This window comes from Drosophila guanche, unplaced genomic scaffold (assembly GCF_900245975.1).
Source record: "Drosophila guanche unplaced genomic scaffold, DGUA_6, whole genome shotgun sequence".
Classification (NCBI taxonomy): domain Eukaryota; kingdom Metazoa; phylum Arthropoda; class Insecta; order Diptera; family Drosophilidae; genus Drosophila; species Drosophila guanche.
In genome coordinates, this window is record NW_022995754.1 from 718,785 (window position 1) to 737,878 (window position 19,094).

The following is a 19,094-nucleotide window of genomic DNA, read 5'->3' on the forward strand; positions in this document are numbered from 1 at the left end:
GGTATTTCTGCCTGCGAATTGCCAAGGTCACCCTGCCCAGTCATCGATATTGAGAGAAAACTATCGTTTTTTGAATTTATTTTACTATGCCAATTTTATTTGTTCGTTTAGAATGGATTTTATTTATTTAAAATGCGATCTCTGCGTACATATATAGCTATATACTGTATCTTTTCTCTATTTCGCAGCCTGATTTGCTCCAGCAGCGCCATAGCTGGAGGACTTGCTGATCTTCGAGGCATTGACGGCATTCTCCATGAGGCCGTAGACTGAAATTAAATTCAATTAAATCAATCAAACCGATAATTGGGCGTGTCCCAGTGGAGTGTTTTCTACTTACAAAGTGCCAAGACGGAGATGACAGCGAAGAAACCAATCCAGTTGCCCGCAATGAAGGAAGTGATCATATAATACAAAATGCAGGAGACACAGACGGTGGCCCAGCCAATGAAGTTGAGCAACGTGGCCAGACGTGGCTTGTACATCTTCATGGGAACCTCCTTGACGCCCGAGGTCTTGAAGAAGCTGCCCGTCTCGTGGAAGCTGTCGATAATGCGATCCTTCTCCATGAAAAACTCCTGCATCCAGGCAGCGGCCTCCTTCTCATCCTCTGGCACATCGCTCAGGGGCACGCGGCGAATGTACATGTACGGCTCCACCGTCTCTCCGTTCAGCTGGGACAGCATCGATGGCTTCACCTTGGCGTCCCGCTTGAAGGCCAGGTTGATGTCATAGATGGCCGGGCAGATGCCGCGCAGAGTGGGCAGGCTGGCGGTGAATCCCTTGGTGCGCGGAATCAGGTGATGCTTGAGCACTGGCAGGCCTCGCTCCTGGGCAAACTTGACGGAGGCCTCGTGCTTGGCCGGGGTGAAGCGTGTGCCCTCGGCGTTGAGCAGCAGCCAGACGGGATCGGGGTAGGAGTAGACCACCTTCAGCTGCTCCTTGATGACAATCTTGTCCTTGTCAAAGTTGCGATCGAGGAAGATGAACTCGGCCATCCACCAGACCCAGCCCAAGATGGGGACATAGCGGAGCATCTTCTTGGCGTAAGCCTTGGTGTTGCCGAGATTGCCGAACTTGTCGGTGACAATCCAGACTGTCAGCCAGTCGATCTCGTACGTGTGGTTCATCAGCAGCAGTCCGTGCTCCTTGGCAAAGTACTTTTTCTCATCCTCGGGATCGATGTAGACGCGAACGCTACTTCCCGCATACCACTCGGCCACACAGACAAGAACTGAGACATGCAGAGGAATGAGTGTATAGTGTCTAGATATAGATGGATCGGGTTGGGGGACTCACTGCAGTAGAAGGAGTAGGTGAGATAGTACATGAGACTGCGGCAGAGTCGCTTGTCGAAGGGCTTCACACAGATGTGCAGGAACAGCTGGCCAATGTTCACGAAAAAGCCGCACGTGAAGAACGTAACGGCAATTAGCAATCGCCCCAGTCCTGTGAGTTTTCCCATTACGATCTATAAATAAATGGGATGGGAATGGGAATGGGGGTAAAATAAAGGAAGTTTACGTAACAATTAATAAATATGTTCAGCTAGTCCAGCGTTCGAAATCAACTTAATTATGGCCACCACTCAAACTTTGCTCCCAATGTCTATCACCCCACGATTGTGAATGGTTATGACCCTGTCAATGTTTATGACACACACACACACACACACCTACCTGCTTTGTGAGCGAACTTTTTTTAAAGCGAACAAACACTCAAAGATCTTGGTGGGAAGTAGCAAGCAACCTGCAAGCCCAAACAGCTCTGCTCAACTGAATGTAAGCGGAATGTTGTCAACTGTTTCCTATGCCCGTGCGCTGAAAGGGATCCTAACGATTAAACGCACCAAACCGACAAAACCTATAAACTAATGTTATTAATCACCTGTTATCAGTCAATGAGCAGGCGAGTAACAAGTCTTACTACTGTTCGACGAGGCGACATTATCACAAAACACAAGAACCGTTCCAGCTGCCCCCCATGCGTGTGTTTGTGTGTGTGTGCGAGAGAGTGTGTGCGCTATTATCGCGGGCAGGCTAATGGACCGCGGGGTTACATGCTTCTCACCCACTGATCTTTAAAACAGATAGAGTAAAGAGAGGGTGAGAACAAAACAGAAAGTGAAAGAATATAACGGAAAGCGACACGTTTGCTCCGCCACTCTTCGGATACACTTTCGTTACTTATACTTGGAATCGATAAGCAAATGTTTGGTAATCATTATTAATAATCATGTATGATTATGGGCCCAGAAACGGAAATGAGTGGCACCTTGAAGGAAGCCGTATCAGCAAAGATAACAATTGTGATAGTCAAAGAAATTAACATTTAACGTACGCATGCACATGTACCCGACATTTGGTAGTGTAAAAATAACACATGTACAGCAAAATACTCATATTATATATGTGGTATTTTGTTGAACGGTCACACCGAACATCTGGTTGGCCCAACTATCGCTAGGCAAACGCGCGCAAATTTGTGTCTAAAATTGAATATCTAATTCAATTGAATTTAATTATTGCAATAATCTCCAAATACATTATGAATTAAACAATGCTCACTTAGGTGTATAACTACCAGCTACTACATACGTAAACTTGATGGCTCCAGTGCACCTCGTAACCATAAACTTAGAAAAAAACGTACTTTCTTAACCACTTTCCAGTCCGGAGAGGAATCAAATCGAATCATGAAATTGATTCGCTCAGCAGAGAGTTGTGACGTTGGCTTCGGGGCTAACCCGGTTTACAAATAACTTGTAGATAATTGAGTTCATTAGCTTGGCTCCTTGACTAAAATTGTAACATCAAACAAAAGTTGAATTTGAATTATTTTGTGCTCGTTTTTTCGGCTGCAGCCGATCCGTAGTTGGAAGCCTTGCTGATCTGTGTGCTCTTGATGGCCTGTCCCATCATAAAGTAGACTGTAAAGAAGGAGCAGCAATTAAATAAAGCTCAGACAATGATAGGTTAATGCTTACAGAGTCCCAGGATCGAGAGGGAGGTGATGAAGGCCGTCCAGTTGGCCGCCACCAAGGAATTGATCAAATAGGAAAAGATTAGGGACATCGAGAATATGGCCCAGGCGCAGAAATTCAGCAGAGAGCTTAGACGCGGCTTTCGGACGTACATCGGCACCTCCTTCACTCCCGATGTCTTGAAAAAGCTGCCCGTCTCTAGGAAGCTATCGATAATGCGATCCTTCTCCACGAACAGATTCTGCAGCCACTTGGCGGCCTCCTTCTCGTCCTCCGGCACCTGCTCCAGCGGAATGCGTCTCATCAGCATATGCGGATGCACGCCCTTGCCATTCAGCAGCGACAGCATGGTGGCAGGTGTCTACACAATCGTTTCGATGGGATTTAAGATTAGCTACTGGCAATCAGGAGGATTAGGATTGGGATTAGTTTCCTACCGGATCGTCTAACTTGTAGGCCAGGTTGATGTCATAGATAACCGGACAGAGGCCGCGAATGGGAGCCAGGCTGGCGGTGAATCCCTTGGTGCGCGGAATCAGATGGTGCTTGAGGACGGGCATGCCACGCTCCTGGGCAAACTTGACGGAGGCCTCGTGCTTGGCCGGGGTGAAGCGTGTGCCCTCGGCGTTGAGCAGCAGCCAGGTGGGATCGGGGTAGGAGAAGACAACCTTCAGCTGTTCCGTAATGATGGTCTTGTCCTGGTCAAAGTTGCGGTTGAGGAAGACGAACTCGGCCAGCCACCAGCCCCAGCCAATGATGGGTACATATCGGATGGCCTTCTTCGCGTACGCCTTGCAGTTGCCGAGGACGTTCAACTTGTCGCAGATCATCCATCCATTGAGCCAGTCGATCTCGTACTTGTGGTTCATGATGAGCAGCACGTGCTCCTTTCCAGCGTACTTCTTGTAGTCATCCTCGTCCATGTAAACGCTCATCTTGCTGCCGGCATACCAATCCGCCACGAAGATAAGTTCTAGAAGGGAACGGGTGGGAGTCAGTGGTGCGTCAGTGTGTGTGCTCTTCTGGGGACTACTTACGGGAGTAGAGGGAGTAGCAGGCATAGTACATTAGCTTGCGGAAGAGACGTTTGTTGATGGGCTTTATGAAGATGTGCATCAGCAGCTGGATGAGGTTGATGCACACCCCGCTGGTGAAGAACGTCAGGGCGATGCACAGATGGATCAGTCTCAATTGTTTCAGCTTCGCCAGCGACACCATCTTGACCTGAAAGCACACACACGAGGGTTCAATGTTCCCGTTAGGTTGCAGCTTTTACGTAACTCGAAACTCTAAAGTTGACTAAAAATAGAAGCGCAACCCGCAAACGGGTACCGTTCCGTTCCACCGGTGTAAACCACATTTTATGGCCAAGATGAGCCACCACGGGCCGTCTTTGTGGTTGCCAACAGTGACCAATAAACGACGTTCCGTTCCACACTCACTTTGTTGATACAACCACGCGGCAGACTTCAAAGCGAGACGGCGGGTAAACTGAACAATTCAGCAGCTGAGGACGGACTGGCCTGGCCTGACCTGAGCAATGGCAAAACAAACCAAATAGATATTGCAAGATATATACGGCTAATCAGCCTTGGCCTCAGTCAGCAACCGGGTGTCGCGAGTCCGCTATTGATGTATTGTCCACTGTAGAATTATCATTTATAGCACTCCGTCGTGGACAAAGTCCGTACGATCGGATCGGATCGGATCGGATCGGACTGTGGTAGGGTAGGTAGTCAGTATACGCCAAATCGCTCCTCCCCACCCCACCATCGCTCCACATACATGCATACTTTGTAGTTGCTCGTGTGTTTGTATGCGTGTATGGGCGAGCGAGGCGTGTGGTGGTGTGACGTGGATTACGGTTATCATCACCTCTCGCTCTCGCACTCTCAGTACCACCCACTATTATCACTAGCAAAGTCCAACACTCGGCGATTTGTCTCGGGCTTTGAAGATATTTTTAGATTTCTTATCCTTTGGCCTCATGCTCCATCTAGTATATAGACACGCTGTCGGCCACTTTGGGATTCCCTGCTTTTGGGTCTCCCAAACATGTTCAATGTTCATTTAGCGGAATATTAATTTTAGCACTGGCAGACTAAATGGCGGCCCGGCATACACTTCACTAATTACCTGTTTGGCAATGTTTTTGTGCGAATTGTTAGAAATGTTATTTGTTTGTTAAGCGTATAGCGTGCCCGTTTTGAAGTAATACTAAAAGGAACATGTGCTGGTATGTGAAGATTTTTGGTCACGTCTTTACACACATGCACTTCGGTATATTTCTGAGGGTCAGCAGTGTATTTGATCAATAAATCCGCGGTCACACTGTCTTCAATTTGCGAATAAATGCCAAAATTTCTTTTTGTTGAACAATTTGAGTGTCAAAGTGCTGAAAGTATTTGTTTGTTCACGTCGGAATAGTTACCTAAAGCAATAGCTGTCTGATTCTGAAGTGTATAACTGTTTTAGTAGACGAAAACTCTCACGAAAGCTGAGCAAAACTCAGCCGGCAGACGCAGACGCTTTTTTCTTGCACATTGCAGACGTGAGCAGCAGCAGCAGCGGCGGAACAGAAGGAGCAGGAGGTGCGAGGTAGTATAGAAATGGGTCTGGGGTTTGGGGGGATAGACATGCAATGTACATACCTGAACATGGTCATAACCGAGTGCTTATAGGTATAGTAATGTCCAATTCAGAAATCTACGACCCCTCCAATTCGGATCTGAGCAGCGACGAATACGGCACCGAGGAAGACGACGACGCTCTGATGGATGCCGCCGTCTGTAAGCAAGCTCCTCCCCCCAAGGAGACAAAACCGAGTTCCTCCGAAGCCGAAAAGGCACCGACACAGCCCGCGATCATTGTGGAGCTGCCGCCCAGTGACAAGAGCACCAAACCGCCGGTGACTCGCGAGGAAACCCTCCGCCAAATCAAGCAAATCCGTGCAAGGAAGAAGAGAATCATCTACTACAAGCGCCGCAGCATTCGATGGCAAGTGCACACAAATTGATTGATAGTTGAGTTTATTTTTAATTGGAAATCGTTTTTCCGTTCAGGCTCCGTCGGCTGAAACAGTTTCCTGACAGCAAGTTGGACGCCCTGAAGAGGGCTCTACCAATGTATAAGGCGCACTACAAGCGGCTGGCGGAGTACAAGCTCGAAAAGGCGGAATACCTACGGAGGCGGTTGGCTCGCCGCAGCTCCAGCGTCAGCAGCTACAGTCGCAGCCGCAGCAACAGTCGCTCGCGTTCACATTCACGCAGTGACAGCCACAGTCGCAGCCGCAGCGAGAGTAACTCGCCAGAGCTCATCTGCTTGGACGATACCGAGAACGAGGATTCGCCGGAGAAGGTGGAGCCGGTGGCGCAGACAGCCAGACAGATGACGCCCGTGAAGGAAGACAATCAGAAGTCGATTCCAATGCGGCAGGTTGACTTTGAGAAGCATCCGCCGCCCCTAACGCCCGAAAATGGCTCGGTTCTGGACGAATTCCTCACCATGAAGGCGCCCATAGATCAAGTGCTGCAGCAGCAAGTCGGCAAAGAGATGGACGCCTATGATCTGGCCCAGTTTTCAGCCACCATGAAGCAACTGACGGAGATCGCTCAGCCGAAGGAGGAAGCGGCTCCTGTTGTGGTGCCCACAGAACCACTGAAGCGCCGTCGCTCGGTGACGCCGCCACCGCTGGCCAGCAGCCAGGACAAGCGCTCAAAGCAGGAGTTTCCTGATACTGATGACGACGATGAGGGCATAGAATTCATACCCGTCGTGCAGGCGGCTCCTGAGCCACCCATTCGAGCTGTAGTTACACAACAGCAATATCTGCAGCCACCGATGCAGCGGCCCCAGCATCCGCCCGTTCAGGAAAAGACACAGCAACAGCAGCCGCAACCATTGATAGAGAAGCCACAGCCCCAGCAGCATCTACAGCCGCAGATTCAGCCACAGATTCTGTCGCAGATGTCGGTGCAGATGCAGATGCCAAGGCAGCAGCCAATGTTAATAAAACGCAAGGCACAGCAGCCGCAGCAGCACCATCCGCAGCCGCTGCCGCAGCAAACCCCACCGCGGCCACAGCATCCGCAACAGCAGCAGCAGCAGCCGCAGCTGCCATTGCAACAGAAACCACAGCAGGATCCTAGGATGATAGGATTCAAGCTTAGCACGCCCTACTCGCTCGCTCCAGGGGCAGGAGCCGGTCCAGGAGCCATTCAACAGGCAGTCAATCTGACCGCCATGGCCTACAGCCTGAACACACCCAGCCCCCCAGCCGTGCCCATGGAGATTTCCTATCCCACAGCGAAGTTGCCACAGACTGCTGCCAATCCGGTGAACCTCCAGATGCCAACGCAGGCCCAGCAGCCACGTCCACCGCCACTGGCCAGTCCCCAGCCCCAGCCACATCCTCAGCAGCAGCCTCTGCCCCAGGCGCAGACGCAGACCCAGACCTTCGCTGTGCCGCATCAGCCAAAGCCTCGCCGCTCAGAGACCGTCTCTACGCAGACCACGCAAGCAGCTCAAACCACACAGCCGACGCCTCAGAATCTGAATCAGAATCAGAATCCTCCGACTGCTCAGAATGCGCCGCCGCTCCCACGACCAAAAGCTCCACCCGTTGATCTCGGAAATCCTGATGCCAATTTCCATTACCATCTCCGTTCGCTCTACGAGGAGATGGACACGCAGCTAAAGTCGAAGATATCGCAGGTCAAGCCGGAGCTGAAGGTCCTGGCCAAGGAGCGGGAGCGCGTGGAGTTTGAGATCAAGAGTCTGGACAAGCAGATCAAACGCAACGAGGATGAGTGCAATCGTCTGCACTATCTGCGCCTCGTCCAGAACGAGCTGCGAGTCCGCCTGCAGGTGAAGGAGCGTGTGGCCATCATCCAGAGCCTGGTGCCCAGCCTGCTTAGCCAGAACAGCAGCTTCTCGGAGCTGCGCGAAATGCAATCGATGCTGGGGGAGTCTGTAGGCCCAGATGACATTTCAGATGCGGTGGATCGCTGCCTCGACAAGATGGAGCAGAACAAGAGCAACATGGAATTGATTCGCACGTGAGTCAGGGCTAAACAGGAACCCCCCGCGAACAAGTCTAAATTCTTGTTTCTCTTTTCAGTACTTTGGGTGTGGCGAAGGCACCAAAGAGGGAACCGACTGCCTCGTCCACTCTCCGCCCAGCGCCGCAACACTTTGAGGAGCTTCTGCAGCAGCGCAGTCGTAACTCCTTGCCGGCTATGCGTCCGCGTCGTGGATCCATCCATGATATCAATGACTTGTACGAACAGAGGCGCCAGTCAGTCGAGGACAGGTAAAAGTCAATCCATTCCCTCTTTTGCTCTCTCAACTTATGGAATTTATTTTTTGCAGACACATCCCATCGTCGAGTCTGGAGTACATGGACGGGCGACACTCGCAGGCCCAGGTGGGAGCCAGCTTCAGTCAGCGGCTGCCCAAATCTCCGAGCCTGGAGTTTTTGGCCGCCAGACAGGGACAGGGGCAGGCACCGCCGCACCATCGCAGCCAGAGCTCGCTGCAGGGCCAGTCCGGAATTGAGACTCTGATGAAGCCGCTGTACAACAGCAGTCCCTTGGCCCACCTAGGTCCTCCGGCAAACAGAAATGTAAACGTCTCTTGATATCCGAGTTCCATAATGGCTAATCTAATGGGTAATTTCAGCGCGAAGAAATGCATTCCAACTACAATAATGAGTCCTACTCATCGGGAGGAGAGCGGCAGCAGATGCAGCGCATAGCTAGATCTTTGGACAATTACAGCAGGAGACCACAGACTGGCGGAGAGGGCGCTGCCCTGATGAATGGCCAGGGGAATCCATTCTGCGTGGAGTGCGGCAGGAATGAGGCCAAATTTATGTGTTCCAACTGCTTCACACATTGGTACTGCAGTGAAGTGTGCCAGGTGAGCGATATTACCTGCAATCCTACTGAACCAATAAACCATTTCCTTCTGTACACAATTTTCAGCTACGCGCCTGGGATGCGCACGCCCCGTTGTGTGGCCAATAAATCAGCTATTCAGCATTACTATCTCTGCAAAACTATATCTAAAGTTAATATAACCCATAATCCATAATCCATTACTCAGTCGTGTCAGCTGCATCGAACATCCAGGTTCCAAGACAGAAACAAACTTCATATTCAGAGATTGCAATGCATTAAAAATAATCATTTTGTATTTGTAGTCCGCTCTCCGCACATCGATCAATACAAAACACTTAAACTATCGAACGTTACGCATTGTCCAACACTACTATCGATAGCTAGTGCTCGAAATGGAGGGCAATGCTGCATGTGGAAAGGAAATCCCTTTTTTGGGGATGGAATTTTAACTATTTACTGCGCCTGCGCACCTGGTACAGCAGCTGGATGTCATTGATATGCAGATGAAGCGGCTGCCTATTCGTCCAAGGGCCGCGTCGCAGTTTCCGGATGCGCAGCTGTCGGCTGCAGTGCAGCCTGAATTTCAGATTCGGATGCCACACATTCGAGGCGGCGGTGGCCGTGTCGGCGCTGGGTGTGACACATTTATAGGCGTATTGCCACCATAACCGTATGCTCTGCTTGGTGCTGTGCTACGGGTGTGGGCAGGTTGTAAATATTATTAGCGGGCCCTAAACAATCATTGTGGGGGTTTTTGGGTGGGTCGGGGAAAGACTCACCATGTAGACGGGCAAGACGTAGTAGCGCTTACACTCGCGTCGCCTAAAGTTGAAAGCTATGGGCTGGCGGTGCGTCGACGACACCTTCGTCAGGTGCGACCGAATGGCGCTGGCACTGGTCGAGCGCTGCAGACGCTGGAGCTGGGAAAAGGCACAGTCCCAGCGCATGGAACACAGAGCACGGGGCACGTAATTAGTAATTAGTTTTCCAAACAATTGAGCACCTTTTCAAAGCGCAATAATTAATATGCGCAAAATGTTTGCTATTTTGCTTTGAGCTCCTACAAAGAATTCGCGCCAAATTTGGCTTGCAAATGATTCGAATCGACTCCGGATTAGGCACTTTGTTTGCAATCCGCCCGCCAATTGTTGCAGTGGAGTGGGATCCAATGCGGAGGGAGTGAGAGTCCGAGTCCGAGACTGCAGTAGTTGGCCCTGAATCTGCTTATCAAAGCGGTAAGAGAGGCAAGCGTCAAAGCAAACGGTGAACGGCAAAGCTATTTGTACTTATCGGTGTCATTATACATACATACATACATACATACATATATATGCACATGTATACATAATTGCTGTAAAAATTACAGTTGTAAGCTTTGCACACCATTCTCCTATTCTCTCATGGCTTATTTATGCGATCGGACAGGCGGAGTCATCCAACTCGAAGTTGATTGCAATTAAGTCCGCTTATCAGTTTAGAGTCGCGATTTAAATTAACACTATAATGAAATCGAAGCAGAATTAATCCCGCACCCTCACTCCCACTCTCTTTCTCCCTCCTCTCTCTCTCTGTCCGTTATGTCTCTGTGTTCTGGTGTCTTCGCCGACTAGCCTTTGTTTTACCCTTTGGCAGTGAAGGGTATCATGATTTGGAGTAAATGTTTGCTGGAAGCATCTTCAAACCCACAAAGTATGCTGTATCTGCTGGTTCTCGGGGCACAGTCTTTAAGGGTATCCATATCTCCGTCCACTCCTCTTCGTGGCAGCCTTCCTTTTCTGGTTTTTGTATTTTCTAGCACAAGCATTAAACAGTTTTACAAGCCGCTAACGCTCAGAAATTGTTGCTAATTAGTTGAACTCGCGCACGCCGGCGCAGCGGACCTTAAAACCGAGTCCCATGGTGTGGTGCGCGGGTGGCGGGAGCAGTGCCAGCTCTAATAAAGGTGTGTTTGTGTGTGTGTGTGAGAGTCTGCGTCAAGATTGGAGGCAATCGAGCTGAATTAGATGCGGTCTCGGATGGGATGGGGCTTTGGGGTCGATTGAGTGCAGATCAAGCGATGAGCAATTTGTTTTGTTCATTGTTTTCTATTCAAGAAATCAGAAATTAAAAAGGACCTTGAATGCAATTTCTGTGATTTAATTTGCATACAAAATACCAAGTCGGGGCATGGCGTTTTTTAGTGCATTAAATTCCACTTCTCTCCTTGCAACTGTCGAACTCGAAACTTCGAGTTCGAAAAGTACCGTTTGTCGGCCATGTCATTTGTCGATCATGGAAACACGTTAAACGCTTTGCTTTGCCTGTGATATTTGCCTGATGACAGGCGCAATTAAAGAAATCTCAACGCTTCGACACAAGCGATTTGTGTGCGCTTTTTATTTGTGAATATTGTCGCTTTCGATGTTGTACGTACGATACGGTACACGGTATGTGCGTGTTGCTGTTGCTGTTGCGGGTGAGTGTTGTGTTTGTGTTTGTGTTTGTGTGTCACTATCTCGGCGAGTAGAGTATCTAGCAGCTATATCTAAAGGGGGAGTCGAGTCGTGTCTCCCTGCCCTGTCAGAGTGTTTCTGTTTCTGTTTGTGTCTCTCTCTATGATTCAGCGGCGCCCTCAACCAACTCCCACCACAATGAATGGCTGTCGCTGTGTTCCGTTCTGCGTTTCAGTTCAGTTCATTGGGATCGCTGGGGACGACAACGACGACTACGAGACTACGACGGTTGCACGGCACACGGCACACGGTTTTGAATTCGCAATTTTGTTTCGGTTTTCGGCGTTTGGTGTTCGTTCGGTGCTTCGGGCGGTTGTTGTCATTGTTGGGAGAAGACCCTCTCCCAAGTAAAATTCATGTTAATGAATGTTAATTTATACATTTGTAAGAATCTAAAATCTGTTTTTCCATACACAACAATTATTGGCTGCTGCTGCTGCTGCTGCCGCGGCCGCTGCTTCTGCTGCTGCTGGCGCTGCTCCCCAAATTCCAAATTGGAAACAGTCGCGCCTGAAACCCCGCCGTGATCGCGCACACTGTCCTTCTCTAAAAAAGGAGCACAATGGATCCCGAGTTTGTGAATAAATATAATCAGGTGCTCAGTCGCCTGAAGCTCATCGAGAACTTCGATGGCAGCGATCCTGGTAAGCTGCCGCCGTTCCTGCAGCGGATCGAGGCACTGATGCCGGCCATCAACAGCTTCGACGACTACTACAAGGCGCAGCTGATTGGACACATCAAGAACAAGTGCACAGATCGGGCACGGGAGGCGGTCTTCACCAGACAGATGAGTGCCCCAGCGGCCAATGGAAATGGGAATGGTCACCTGCTGAAGGCCGAGTCCTGGCTAAAGCTGAAGGATCAGCTGCTGTACAACTACGCGGAGCGCGAGTCCAGCTACTCGCTGATCCACAAGATCCGCAGCGCGGTGCTGGACTCGAACATAGAGCTGTACTACCAGAAAATGGCCAAGCTGAAGCACCGACTGATCAACCGGAAGCTCACCCACAACGACACGCTGTACGCGCTCGAGGATATCGAGCGAATCACGCTGCAGGTGTTCCGCGACCACCTGCCCGAGCCCACCCACTCGATGATCTTGCGGCGCAACCCCAAGAGCATGGAGGAGGCCTACCGCTACATCGTGGAGGTGCAGCAGCAATTCTACACGCAGAGCGGCTCGCTCGGGAGCGACCAGCAGGCGGCCACCTTCAGCACCAGCCACAAGCAGCACCACCTCACGTACGGCGTCGGCATGGGAGGCGTGGGTGTCAGCACCGTGGGCCTGGGCGTGGGCATGGGTGCTGTGGGTCTGGGCATGGCCTCGGGCGGTTATGCCGGCTACGGCCGTCAGATGTCCGACAAGGGCAACAGCCAGAACGCCAGCACCAGGAGCTACTACAACCAGGCAGCGCCCGCCGTGGGAGCGGGTAAGACGAGTCCCATGTTCAAGAGCATCGGAAATCCCACATTCAAGTCCAGCTTCAGCTACAACGGCAGCAGCAGCGGCAGCATGTCCTCCGGCATGTCCGGGTACTCCAATGCGAAGAAGGACGTGAAGGCCAACTATCAGCAGCAGAAGAACCAGAATCAGAACCAGAAGAACTCCATGAAGACCTCCAGCATGGGTGGCGGCAGCAGCTGGCGGAAGTAGAAGCCCCACAAATCGATCCCGAATCTGGTTTACAGCTCACAGGGGAGCTGATGATGATGATGATGGGACAATGAGCTAAGCGGAGCGCATGATCTAATCTCTTGGGCCCGTGACTAAGCCATGGCTTGGAGATTGGATTGGATGTCGAGTGCATGCCTCATGCTAATTAGCCCCCAACCCAAACCCCACCATCAATCCCAAAGTACTGTGTCTGATAGATAGTTCAATCGATGATGATGATGATACGGATGATGTAGACGTGAGCGTGGATGTGATTGTGGATGCAAATGACGATGAATCGATGCGATGACCGTGCCGACATGTTAATTATTATCTCATAAGACTCAATGTGTACATAGCCCCCCTCCAGACGGAACATTCCCCCTTCCATTTACCATAACAAAAACCCACCCCCACCTACCGCCCGAAATATAGGTTCTGTTTACCAATAAAGTGTAAAGTCTAACGCCTCGTGGCTCCAGTTTAGTCTGGTTCTTGGATGGATTGCTGCGGGTATTGCTCATCCCCCCTGCCATTAAATCTATTTATCGCCTGCTAATGGGATCGCTGAACTCTATTGGAACATTCCTTAGTCTTCTACTCATTCCTTTCGGATTGAATCACTTTGTTCCCTCTCTAACCATTACGTCTAATCCTTCTACTCACCACCTGTTGGGCACTCGAGTGCGACGCAGATCCTCGCTGATCGTAGCCCATATCCTGTTGTGCAGGCTCTGCTGCCTCCTGCAGCTTCACAGCCTTTGGCTTGGACTTGTCCTTGTCGCTCTTGGGGTTGCCGAAGAGGCCACGCTGCTCGGCCCGCCGGATGAGGTACTTCTCGTTGAGGTGCGTGAGGTTCTTGCGACGCACCAGGGAGAGGAAGCTGCCCGTCGTCTGCTGTCGGATGCACATGTCCTGGTGGATGCAGATGTCCGGCACAGTGTCTTGGACGAACTCGTCAATGTCCGGCGTGACAATCAGGTCGATGCTGTCCACACGGGGCAGTGGCGGCGCAGAGGATGGCGCTGGCAGCTCTGGCTGCGACTTTCGCTTGTCCTCGGCCGACAGTTTGTCCTTTTTGCGGGGCGAATCCTTGCTCATGGCAGCCGCCGGGACGTTGGCGGCCTCCAGCTCGGCCAGGGCCTCGAGGCGCTTCACCTCTTTGTAGGCATTGCGATGCTTCTCGAGGGCCAGCTTGTTGATCAGCTCGATGACGTACCCCACCATGTCCTCGTTCTCGGTGCTCACAATGGAGTGCGTCTGATAGAGGACGAACTGCACCTGCGGCCGCGACATGGACATGGTGAGGGTGAGCAGCTGCTCCTCCAGGATCAGGGCCACACGCGTGCGCCCCTCGTCGCTGACCTCCGACTCGGTGAGGACCTCCAGCATGCTGAGATCTCCGCCCCGCGAGCAGATCAGATCTATGGGATCCGAGATGGCACTGAAGGAGTTCGGGGGCGTGGCAAAGATGCCCACGACTGTGCGGAACCGATTGGACTCCATCGGGAAGGATGTGAAGGCGTCGCCGAAGAGTCGTATATTGTTCACGCCAATGGACTCCATGTAGCGTCGGTAGTCCTTCAGATTGGTGCCCGCCCCATAGACGTAGAAGTTGTTCACGCGGTTGATGGAGTAGAAGAGTGCCGCCAGATAGGCCGTGGAGCGGGGCGATCCAATGTGCGTCTGCAGAATGTCACCGTCCAGCTCGAAGTAATCCATCATTTTGGACATTATGGCAGGGCCAAAGGTGAAGTTTTTGTCCTAAAAAAGACAGAGGGAGAATCAAGATAATTACATGACACCAACAATTGTCAGTTTACAGCTCGTGGAAATTGCTCACAGTCGAGGGTGTACGTGCAGTGGATCAGATAATCAATTAATCCGACATCACGATCAGATAATTATTACCGAATCGTACCGGTCTCGCGTGTGCCCAGAACAGAAGCCACCGCATACCTGCATAATGAAGTAGTGTTTGGTCATCAGGTCGGATTTGGTGAACTCGCTGCGGTCCTTGGGAATGCAGGAGATGACCAGCGGACAGATGTTGTCCCACTTGCAGTGCTGCTCCAGCAGCGGCTGCTCATCGTCCGGCCCGTGGACAGTGAAGCCCATTTCCGTCAGGATTTTATCTGCCTCCACTTTGGTGCTGGGAAATCATTGAAATAGAGTTTGGAATTTAGGAGATCTTTGTCTCTGTCTACTTACCGCACTAGAAAGGGATTGATCCAGCCGGTGACCACAGGATTGGCTGCTGCTATGGCCACCTTTTCATTCTGCAGATGAATCGGGAGTAGCTGCGAGAGTCGCAGTGCTCCCACCTTGATCCTCATGCGAGAGAATGAGGCAGCCAGGCGTACACGATGCTGCCAGAGCACACTTGCCAGATCTGTTCGGGCTTAAGATGTGAGAGCAGGTGCTACAATTATTCAATGTCCGCAAAAACCAACCTGTGACCTCTGACTCCTTGTAGAGGCTCGCCTGAAGCTCTTGTTCCTCGGAGTTGCGGCCCTTAAACTGGCGATCGTGGAGCTCAAAGAGCATCAGCCATATGCGCTGCTCGTCCTCGAGGTACTGCAAGAGAGAGTGAGGTCAATATAGGCAGCGTTGAATATGCAGTGGAAAATGAATACCCACCTGGCTGTGCTGCTCAAAGAAACATACATCGTTCAGGGCATTCGACAAGACAACCTTATCTATAGAGGAACAGAAAGAATCTCATCAGATTGGACCATAAATAGGCTTGAGGCTAAAACACACATCGGAAGACATCGTAGACCAATGAGTAGGCCAATCGCATCTCGTGCTCATTCCGAAACTCCACGGGAATGGGAGGTTTGCGGAGCAGCTTCGCGGCATTTCCGATGGTGGGCAGAGTCCAGCGGGCGCCCGACTTCAGTTTGACTTTCACGGTGGTGGCGTGGCAGTGTTTTAGGATGCGACTTCGTCGCCCGGTGGGACTTACGCCGGGCGTGAGGATTTTCGTGATGCGCAGCGGATCGAACAACGGCTTCTCCTTTTTATGGATCTCTTGCACGGAGAGGGACTCGTCCGAGGATTCATTGACCTGCCGCTGGATCTCCAGCAGCATGTAGTACATCTTGTCCTGCCACTCCTCGTCGCTGGGCAGATAGATCTGCTTCATTTTCTTCAGTTTTTTACTCTGCTCCTTGAAGATGGTCGGATAAACGGAGAAGATGTCCGCGAGGCTGAGAAAGAACAGCTGGTTGGACATGGCAGCAGCAGCTAAAGAGGAGAGGATAACGGGACCAAGCGAGAAACGAGAACCGAGCACTTGCAGCGAGCAGCAGCAACTGAGGATGAGCGTCGCTTCGCGTCCGTCTCCTTGCGATGGCGTGTCTTTCATCTCCCCTCCGCCTGTGCCTCTGAGCCTCCTTCTCGTGTTCCCTCTCCCTCTGCCGATGCCTTTGCCCTTACACAGCCAATTTCCAATGACAATGACAACTGCTGATTTTATATTCCCATTCTCCCATTCCCCCGTTTTCATTTCCATTTCGTTCGGTTCGTGCTTAACACCAATTCAATGCTGGGAGTCGTATCCGACATCGACGGCGCTGCATGCTCCATGGAATTACTTATCTATCTCTGCTGGTGCTGCTGGTGCTGCTCCCCCTCGCCGCCTCTCACTCTTTCCCACCTGTCGCCGCATGCAATGTGCACGCCAATATTGAGCACTTACTCCCTCCGACTCCCGCTCTCACTCTCTGTCTGTCCAACCTCCAGTTAGCAAAAAAAATATCCACCACAAAGGACAAACGGCAGAAGAGAGGAAGCAAGTCGCGTAGTTGGATACCCTTTTTTGTAACAATTCCCTATGGAATATGCAAAATTCATCTGATTAGGATGCATTTTTGGATAAACTCTCGGTTTTACAGAAGACTGTAATCACACATACAGAGAATAAAGCTCATTACATACATTTGTAGATGGGTTAATTGCACACACACCTGATGGCAAACAAACATACCTTCTGGTAGGGTATTAATATGTTACAGTTACACCAAATGGGTTACGCTACAGCGAAGGAGCGAAAGCAGCAAAAGAGAGAGATAGGGAAAGAGAGGTGGCAGAAGGACAGAGGCAGATCGAAGCGATATCACACTTACCTTTTATTTTTGATGGCTTCGGTAATAAATTCTGGGTAATAAATTCCGTTTGCCATATTCGCATGATTCGCTCTGATTGGAATACGTCTTCAATAAATTGCCAAAAATGTCACAGTCAAAGCGGCGAAGACACGCACACAGGGGGCAGAGAGAGATACAATATAGAATGATAGAGGAATGGAATAGACATCAACATCAACATCGACTTAGACGGGGCTGCCATTCTTCAATGTGTTGGCATTGATTGGTTGGAGCTGGCATCCCCATCCGCTCGTATTGGGGCTCAAATCGTTTTAGTCGAACATCAAATTAGTTGTTGATTAGAAGGGCTCTGAATAGCAGTTTGGAATGGAGTTCGAGAGCAAGGAGGGAGCTACAATTTATTGGCCTAGGTCAAATATCGATTATCGCCCGTCAGCCGCCGCATATTATTGGGTCAGAGAATGAATTGAATGTCAATTTGATTGGCATATCTGGGGTGCATGGAGAAAAACATATAAATATATTTGCGAGTAGAATGGGAGGAGGTGACCTTGAGCTGGAGTAGAAAGTTCAGCCACAGGCTCAGAGTATGGAGCGAGAAACTGAAATGATTTCGCCTCCCAATATTTATCTGCTTAATTGAATTGAGTTACTTTGGTTAACTTCTTAACTAAGATCAATTATAATTGGAAAAAATCATATCAATTAAAAGCCCCTCTGATTCATCTACCCTGATAATTGACCACAACACTGACCAGGCAGGTTTTATGGTGGGGTTCCTCCGCTCTACGCTCTGCACTCTACACTCTATCCGTCCGGACTACGGAGGTTTGCTATCGGAAAATAATATTATAGTATTGTATATAAGTGAGTACCTATGACTGGTGGACAGAAATACTTAGATATGAATAAGCAAACTTGAATTAAAGTTATCAGGAGTGTATGTCAAAAGATAACTCGAGTATCATAATTAAATTTTTCTTCTTTTCAGTGCTCTTTCCTGGGCTGGGCCTCAGACCTAAGGCTGGGCGAATGGTATATGGTAATGGTAAAGCCACCCTAGCTTAGGGAAGACTCACTTATCGGGACAGTGCGTGTCCGTTGGGAAATCCTCCATCATAAATCAGTGGGCGAGTTTCTGGGCTTTGGTTTTTGTTTTGTTTTTTATTAAGAAGCATATTTATTATATATAAGATGTATGTAATACAATAATTTTTCTTTCTTTCATTCTTGTCTGTCGTGTTCGGTCTTCTGTCCGGGGGTTTCATTTTGTTTTTATATTTATGGTTCTGTCGGTTTCATTTCAGTTGTTTCGGTTTTTCATTCAGTTTTTTGTTTTGTTTCTTTTTTATCCATTTTATATATAATCATATAAAACACTGAGCTACAATACAAATATTGTGATAAAAACTTACAACATAACCTTTAATACATAAAAATACTTGCGTAGTCTACAAATCGTATCGTTATAAGAGATTTTCTTCTTCATGGATCGATCGTTCGCTCGTTCCGTCTTTTCTTGGTTCCTCCTCTTCTTGTTCTCGTTCTCTCTTTGCCTTGACCTTTTCCTAAATTGTTTTCATTTCGCCTCAATGGGTTCTGTTTATGCTTTTGCTTTCGTTTTCGGTTCTCCTACTGTCTGCCTGTCTGTCTCTTCTTCTTAGTTGTTTGTGATCTACTCTATTGAAAAAAAGTCTCAACTTCTTTCATTCATACGTTCGTTCATTCTCCTCCATTTCCACATCCAACTGTTCTTTTTGTATATTTGCTCTTGTGCCGGGAGGGGAGTGATTCTGCTGGAGAGATGATTGCGAAAGCAGAGAAACAACGAAAACGTTTACGGTAAAGGTAAACCAGCATTCCAGAGGGGCGGGCAAGGCAATGGCCTGGAAGAAAAAGAGTGGTGTTCGAGAGAGAGAGAGAACGATTTGCCCCCGGAGAGAGAATTGCATG

General features: G+C 49.8%; 5 protein-coding genes across 10 annotated transcripts; 2 read left to right on the forward strand and 3 right to left on the reverse strand.

The window, feature by feature from the left end:
• Positions 1 to 106: 106 nt before the first annotated feature.
• LOC117589101 (1-acyl-sn-glycerol-3-phosphate acyltransferase gamma-like) lies at positions 107 to 18,781 on the reverse strand. Of its 2 annotated transcripts, XM_034280751.1 has the most exons (4): positions 1,680 to 1,834; positions 1,300 to 1,471; positions 341 to 1,234; positions 107 to 269 (listed from the first exon to the last, which is right to left on the reverse strand). In XM_034280751.1, the coding sequence occupies exons 2-4, from the start codon at positions 1,463 to 1,465 to the stop codon at positions 178 to 180; spliced, it is 1,152 nt and encodes a 383-aa protein (XP_034136642.1). In that variant the 5' UTR covers positions 1,466 to 1,471; positions 1,680 to 1,834; the 3' UTR covers positions 107 to 177. The 2 variants fall into 2 exon arrangements, with proteins under 2 accessions (XP_034136642.1, XP_034136643.1); XM_034280752.1 differs by lacking the exons at positions 1,300 to 1,471; positions 1,680 to 1,834 and adding an exon at positions 18,778 to 18,781 and having other exon boundaries at positions 341 to 1,197.
• LOC117589100 (1-acyl-sn-glycerol-3-phosphate acyltransferase gamma) lies at positions 2,482 to 5,241 on the reverse strand. 2 transcript variants are annotated; one of them, XM_034280750.1, is made up of 5 exons: positions 4,426 to 4,575; positions 4,021 to 4,207; positions 3,421 to 3,956; positions 2,987 to 3,344; positions 2,482 to 2,929 (listed from the first exon to the last, which is right to left on the reverse strand). In XM_034280750.1, the coding sequence occupies exons 2-5, from the start codon at positions 4,199 to 4,201 to the stop codon at positions 2,835 to 2,837; spliced, it is 1,170 nt and encodes a 389-aa protein (XP_034136641.1). In that variant the 5' UTR covers positions 4,202 to 4,207; positions 4,426 to 4,575; the 3' UTR covers positions 2,482 to 2,834. The 2 variants fall into 2 exon arrangements, with proteins under 2 accessions (XP_034136641.1, XP_034136640.1); XM_034280749.1 differs by lacking the exon at positions 4,426 to 4,575 and adding an exon at positions 5,120 to 5,241 and having other exon boundaries at positions 2,491 to 2,929.
• On the forward strand, positions 5,297 to 9,231 carry LOC117589096 (bromodomain-containing protein 4). 4 transcript variants are annotated; one of them, XM_034280735.1, is made up of 7 exons: positions 5,297 to 5,581; positions 5,665 to 5,980; positions 6,046 to 8,040; positions 8,103 to 8,294; positions 8,354 to 8,606; positions 8,663 to 8,902; positions 8,968 to 9,231. In XM_034280735.1, the coding sequence occupies exons 2-7, from the start codon at positions 5,673 to 5,675 to the stop codon at positions 9,007 to 9,009; spliced, it is 3,030 nt and encodes a 1,009-aa protein (XP_034136626.1). In that variant the 5' UTR covers positions 5,297 to 5,581; positions 5,665 to 5,672; the 3' UTR covers positions 9,010 to 9,231. The 4 variants fall into 4 exon arrangements, with proteins under 4 accessions (XP_034136626.1, XP_034136629.1, XP_034136627.1 ...); XM_034280738.1 differs by having other exon boundaries at positions 5,686 to 5,980; XM_034280736.1 differs by having other exon boundaries at positions 5,297 to 5,574.
• LOC117589098 lies at positions 9,149 to 16,451 on the reverse strand. The gene is made up of 8 exons (XM_034280746.1): positions 15,793 to 16,451; positions 15,670 to 15,728; positions 15,483 to 15,606; positions 15,241 to 15,421; positions 14,989 to 15,181; positions 13,696 to 14,793; positions 9,663 to 9,803; positions 9,149 to 9,575 (listed from the first exon to the last, which is right to left on the reverse strand). Exons 1-8 carry the CDS (start codon positions 16,397 to 16,399, stop codon positions 9,333 to 9,335), a joined length of 2,646 nt encoding a protein of 881 aa, XP_034136637.1. The 5' UTR covers positions 16,400 to 16,451; the 3' UTR covers positions 9,149 to 9,332.
• On the forward strand, positions 11,555 to 13,501 carry LOC117589102. The gene has a single exon (XM_034280753.1). It carries the CDS (start codon positions 11,938 to 11,940, stop codon positions 13,027 to 13,029), a length of 1,092 nt encoding a protein of 363 aa, XP_034136644.1. The 5' UTR covers positions 11,555 to 11,937; the 3' UTR covers positions 13,030 to 13,501.
• Positions 18,782 to 19,094: the final 313 nt, after the last annotated feature.

Bases quoted from the DNA above. Each gene is read 5' to 3' on its own strand.
- LOC117589101 (XM_034280751.1), bottom strand. From the start codon at position 1,465: ATGGGAAAACTCACAGGACTGGGGCGATTGCTAATTGCCGTTACGTTC. The intron at 1,235-1,299 runs GTGAGTCCCCCA...TGCATGTCTCAG, and splicing joins CACCTACTCCTTCTACTGCA to TTCTTGTCTGTGTGGCCGAG. The intron at 270-340 runs GTAAGTAGAAAA...ATTTAATTTCAG, and splicing joins CATCTCCGTCTTGGCACTTT to TCTACGGCCTCATGGAGAAT.
- LOC117589100 (XM_034280750.1), bottom strand. From the start codon at position 4,201: ATGGTGTCGCTGGCGAAGCTGAAACAATTGAGACTGATCCATCTGTGC. The intron at 3,957-4,020 runs GTAAGTAGTCCC...GTTCCCTTCTAG, and splicing joins CTGCTACTCCCTCTACTCCC to AACTTATCTTCGTGGCGGAT. The intron at 3,345-3,420 runs GTAGGAAACTAA...ACGATTGTGTAG, and splicing joins CCTACAAGTTAGACGATCCG to ACACCTGCCACCATGCTGTC.
- LOC117589096 (XM_034280735.1), top strand. From the start codon at position 5,673: ATGTCCAATTCAGAAATCTACGACCCCTCCAATTCGGATCTGAGCAGC. The intron at 8,607-8,662 runs GTAAACGTCTCT...GGGTAATTTCAG, and splicing joins GTCCTCCGGCAAACAGAAAT to CGCGAAGAAATGCATTCCAA. The intron at 8,903-8,967 runs GTGAGCGATATT...CACAATTTTCAG, and splicing joins ACTGCAGTGAAGTGTGCCAG to CTACGCGCCTGGGATGCGCA.
- LOC117589102 (XM_034280753.1), top strand. From the start codon at position 11,938: ATGGATCCCGAGTTTGTGAATAAATATAATCAGGTGCTCAGTCGCCTG.
- LOC117589098 (XM_034280746.1), bottom strand. From the start codon at position 16,399: ATGAAAGACACGCCATCGCAAGGAGACGGACGCGAAGCGACGCTCATC. The intron at 9,804-13,695 runs GTGAGTAGAAGG...GCCTTTTCCCAG, and splicing joins ACTCGAGTGCCCAACAGGTG to CTCCAGCGTCTGCAGCGCTC. The intron at 9,576-9,662 runs GTGAGTCTTTCC...CCACACCCGTAG, and splicing joins ACGTCTTGCCCGTCTACATG to CACAGCACCAAGCAGAGCAT.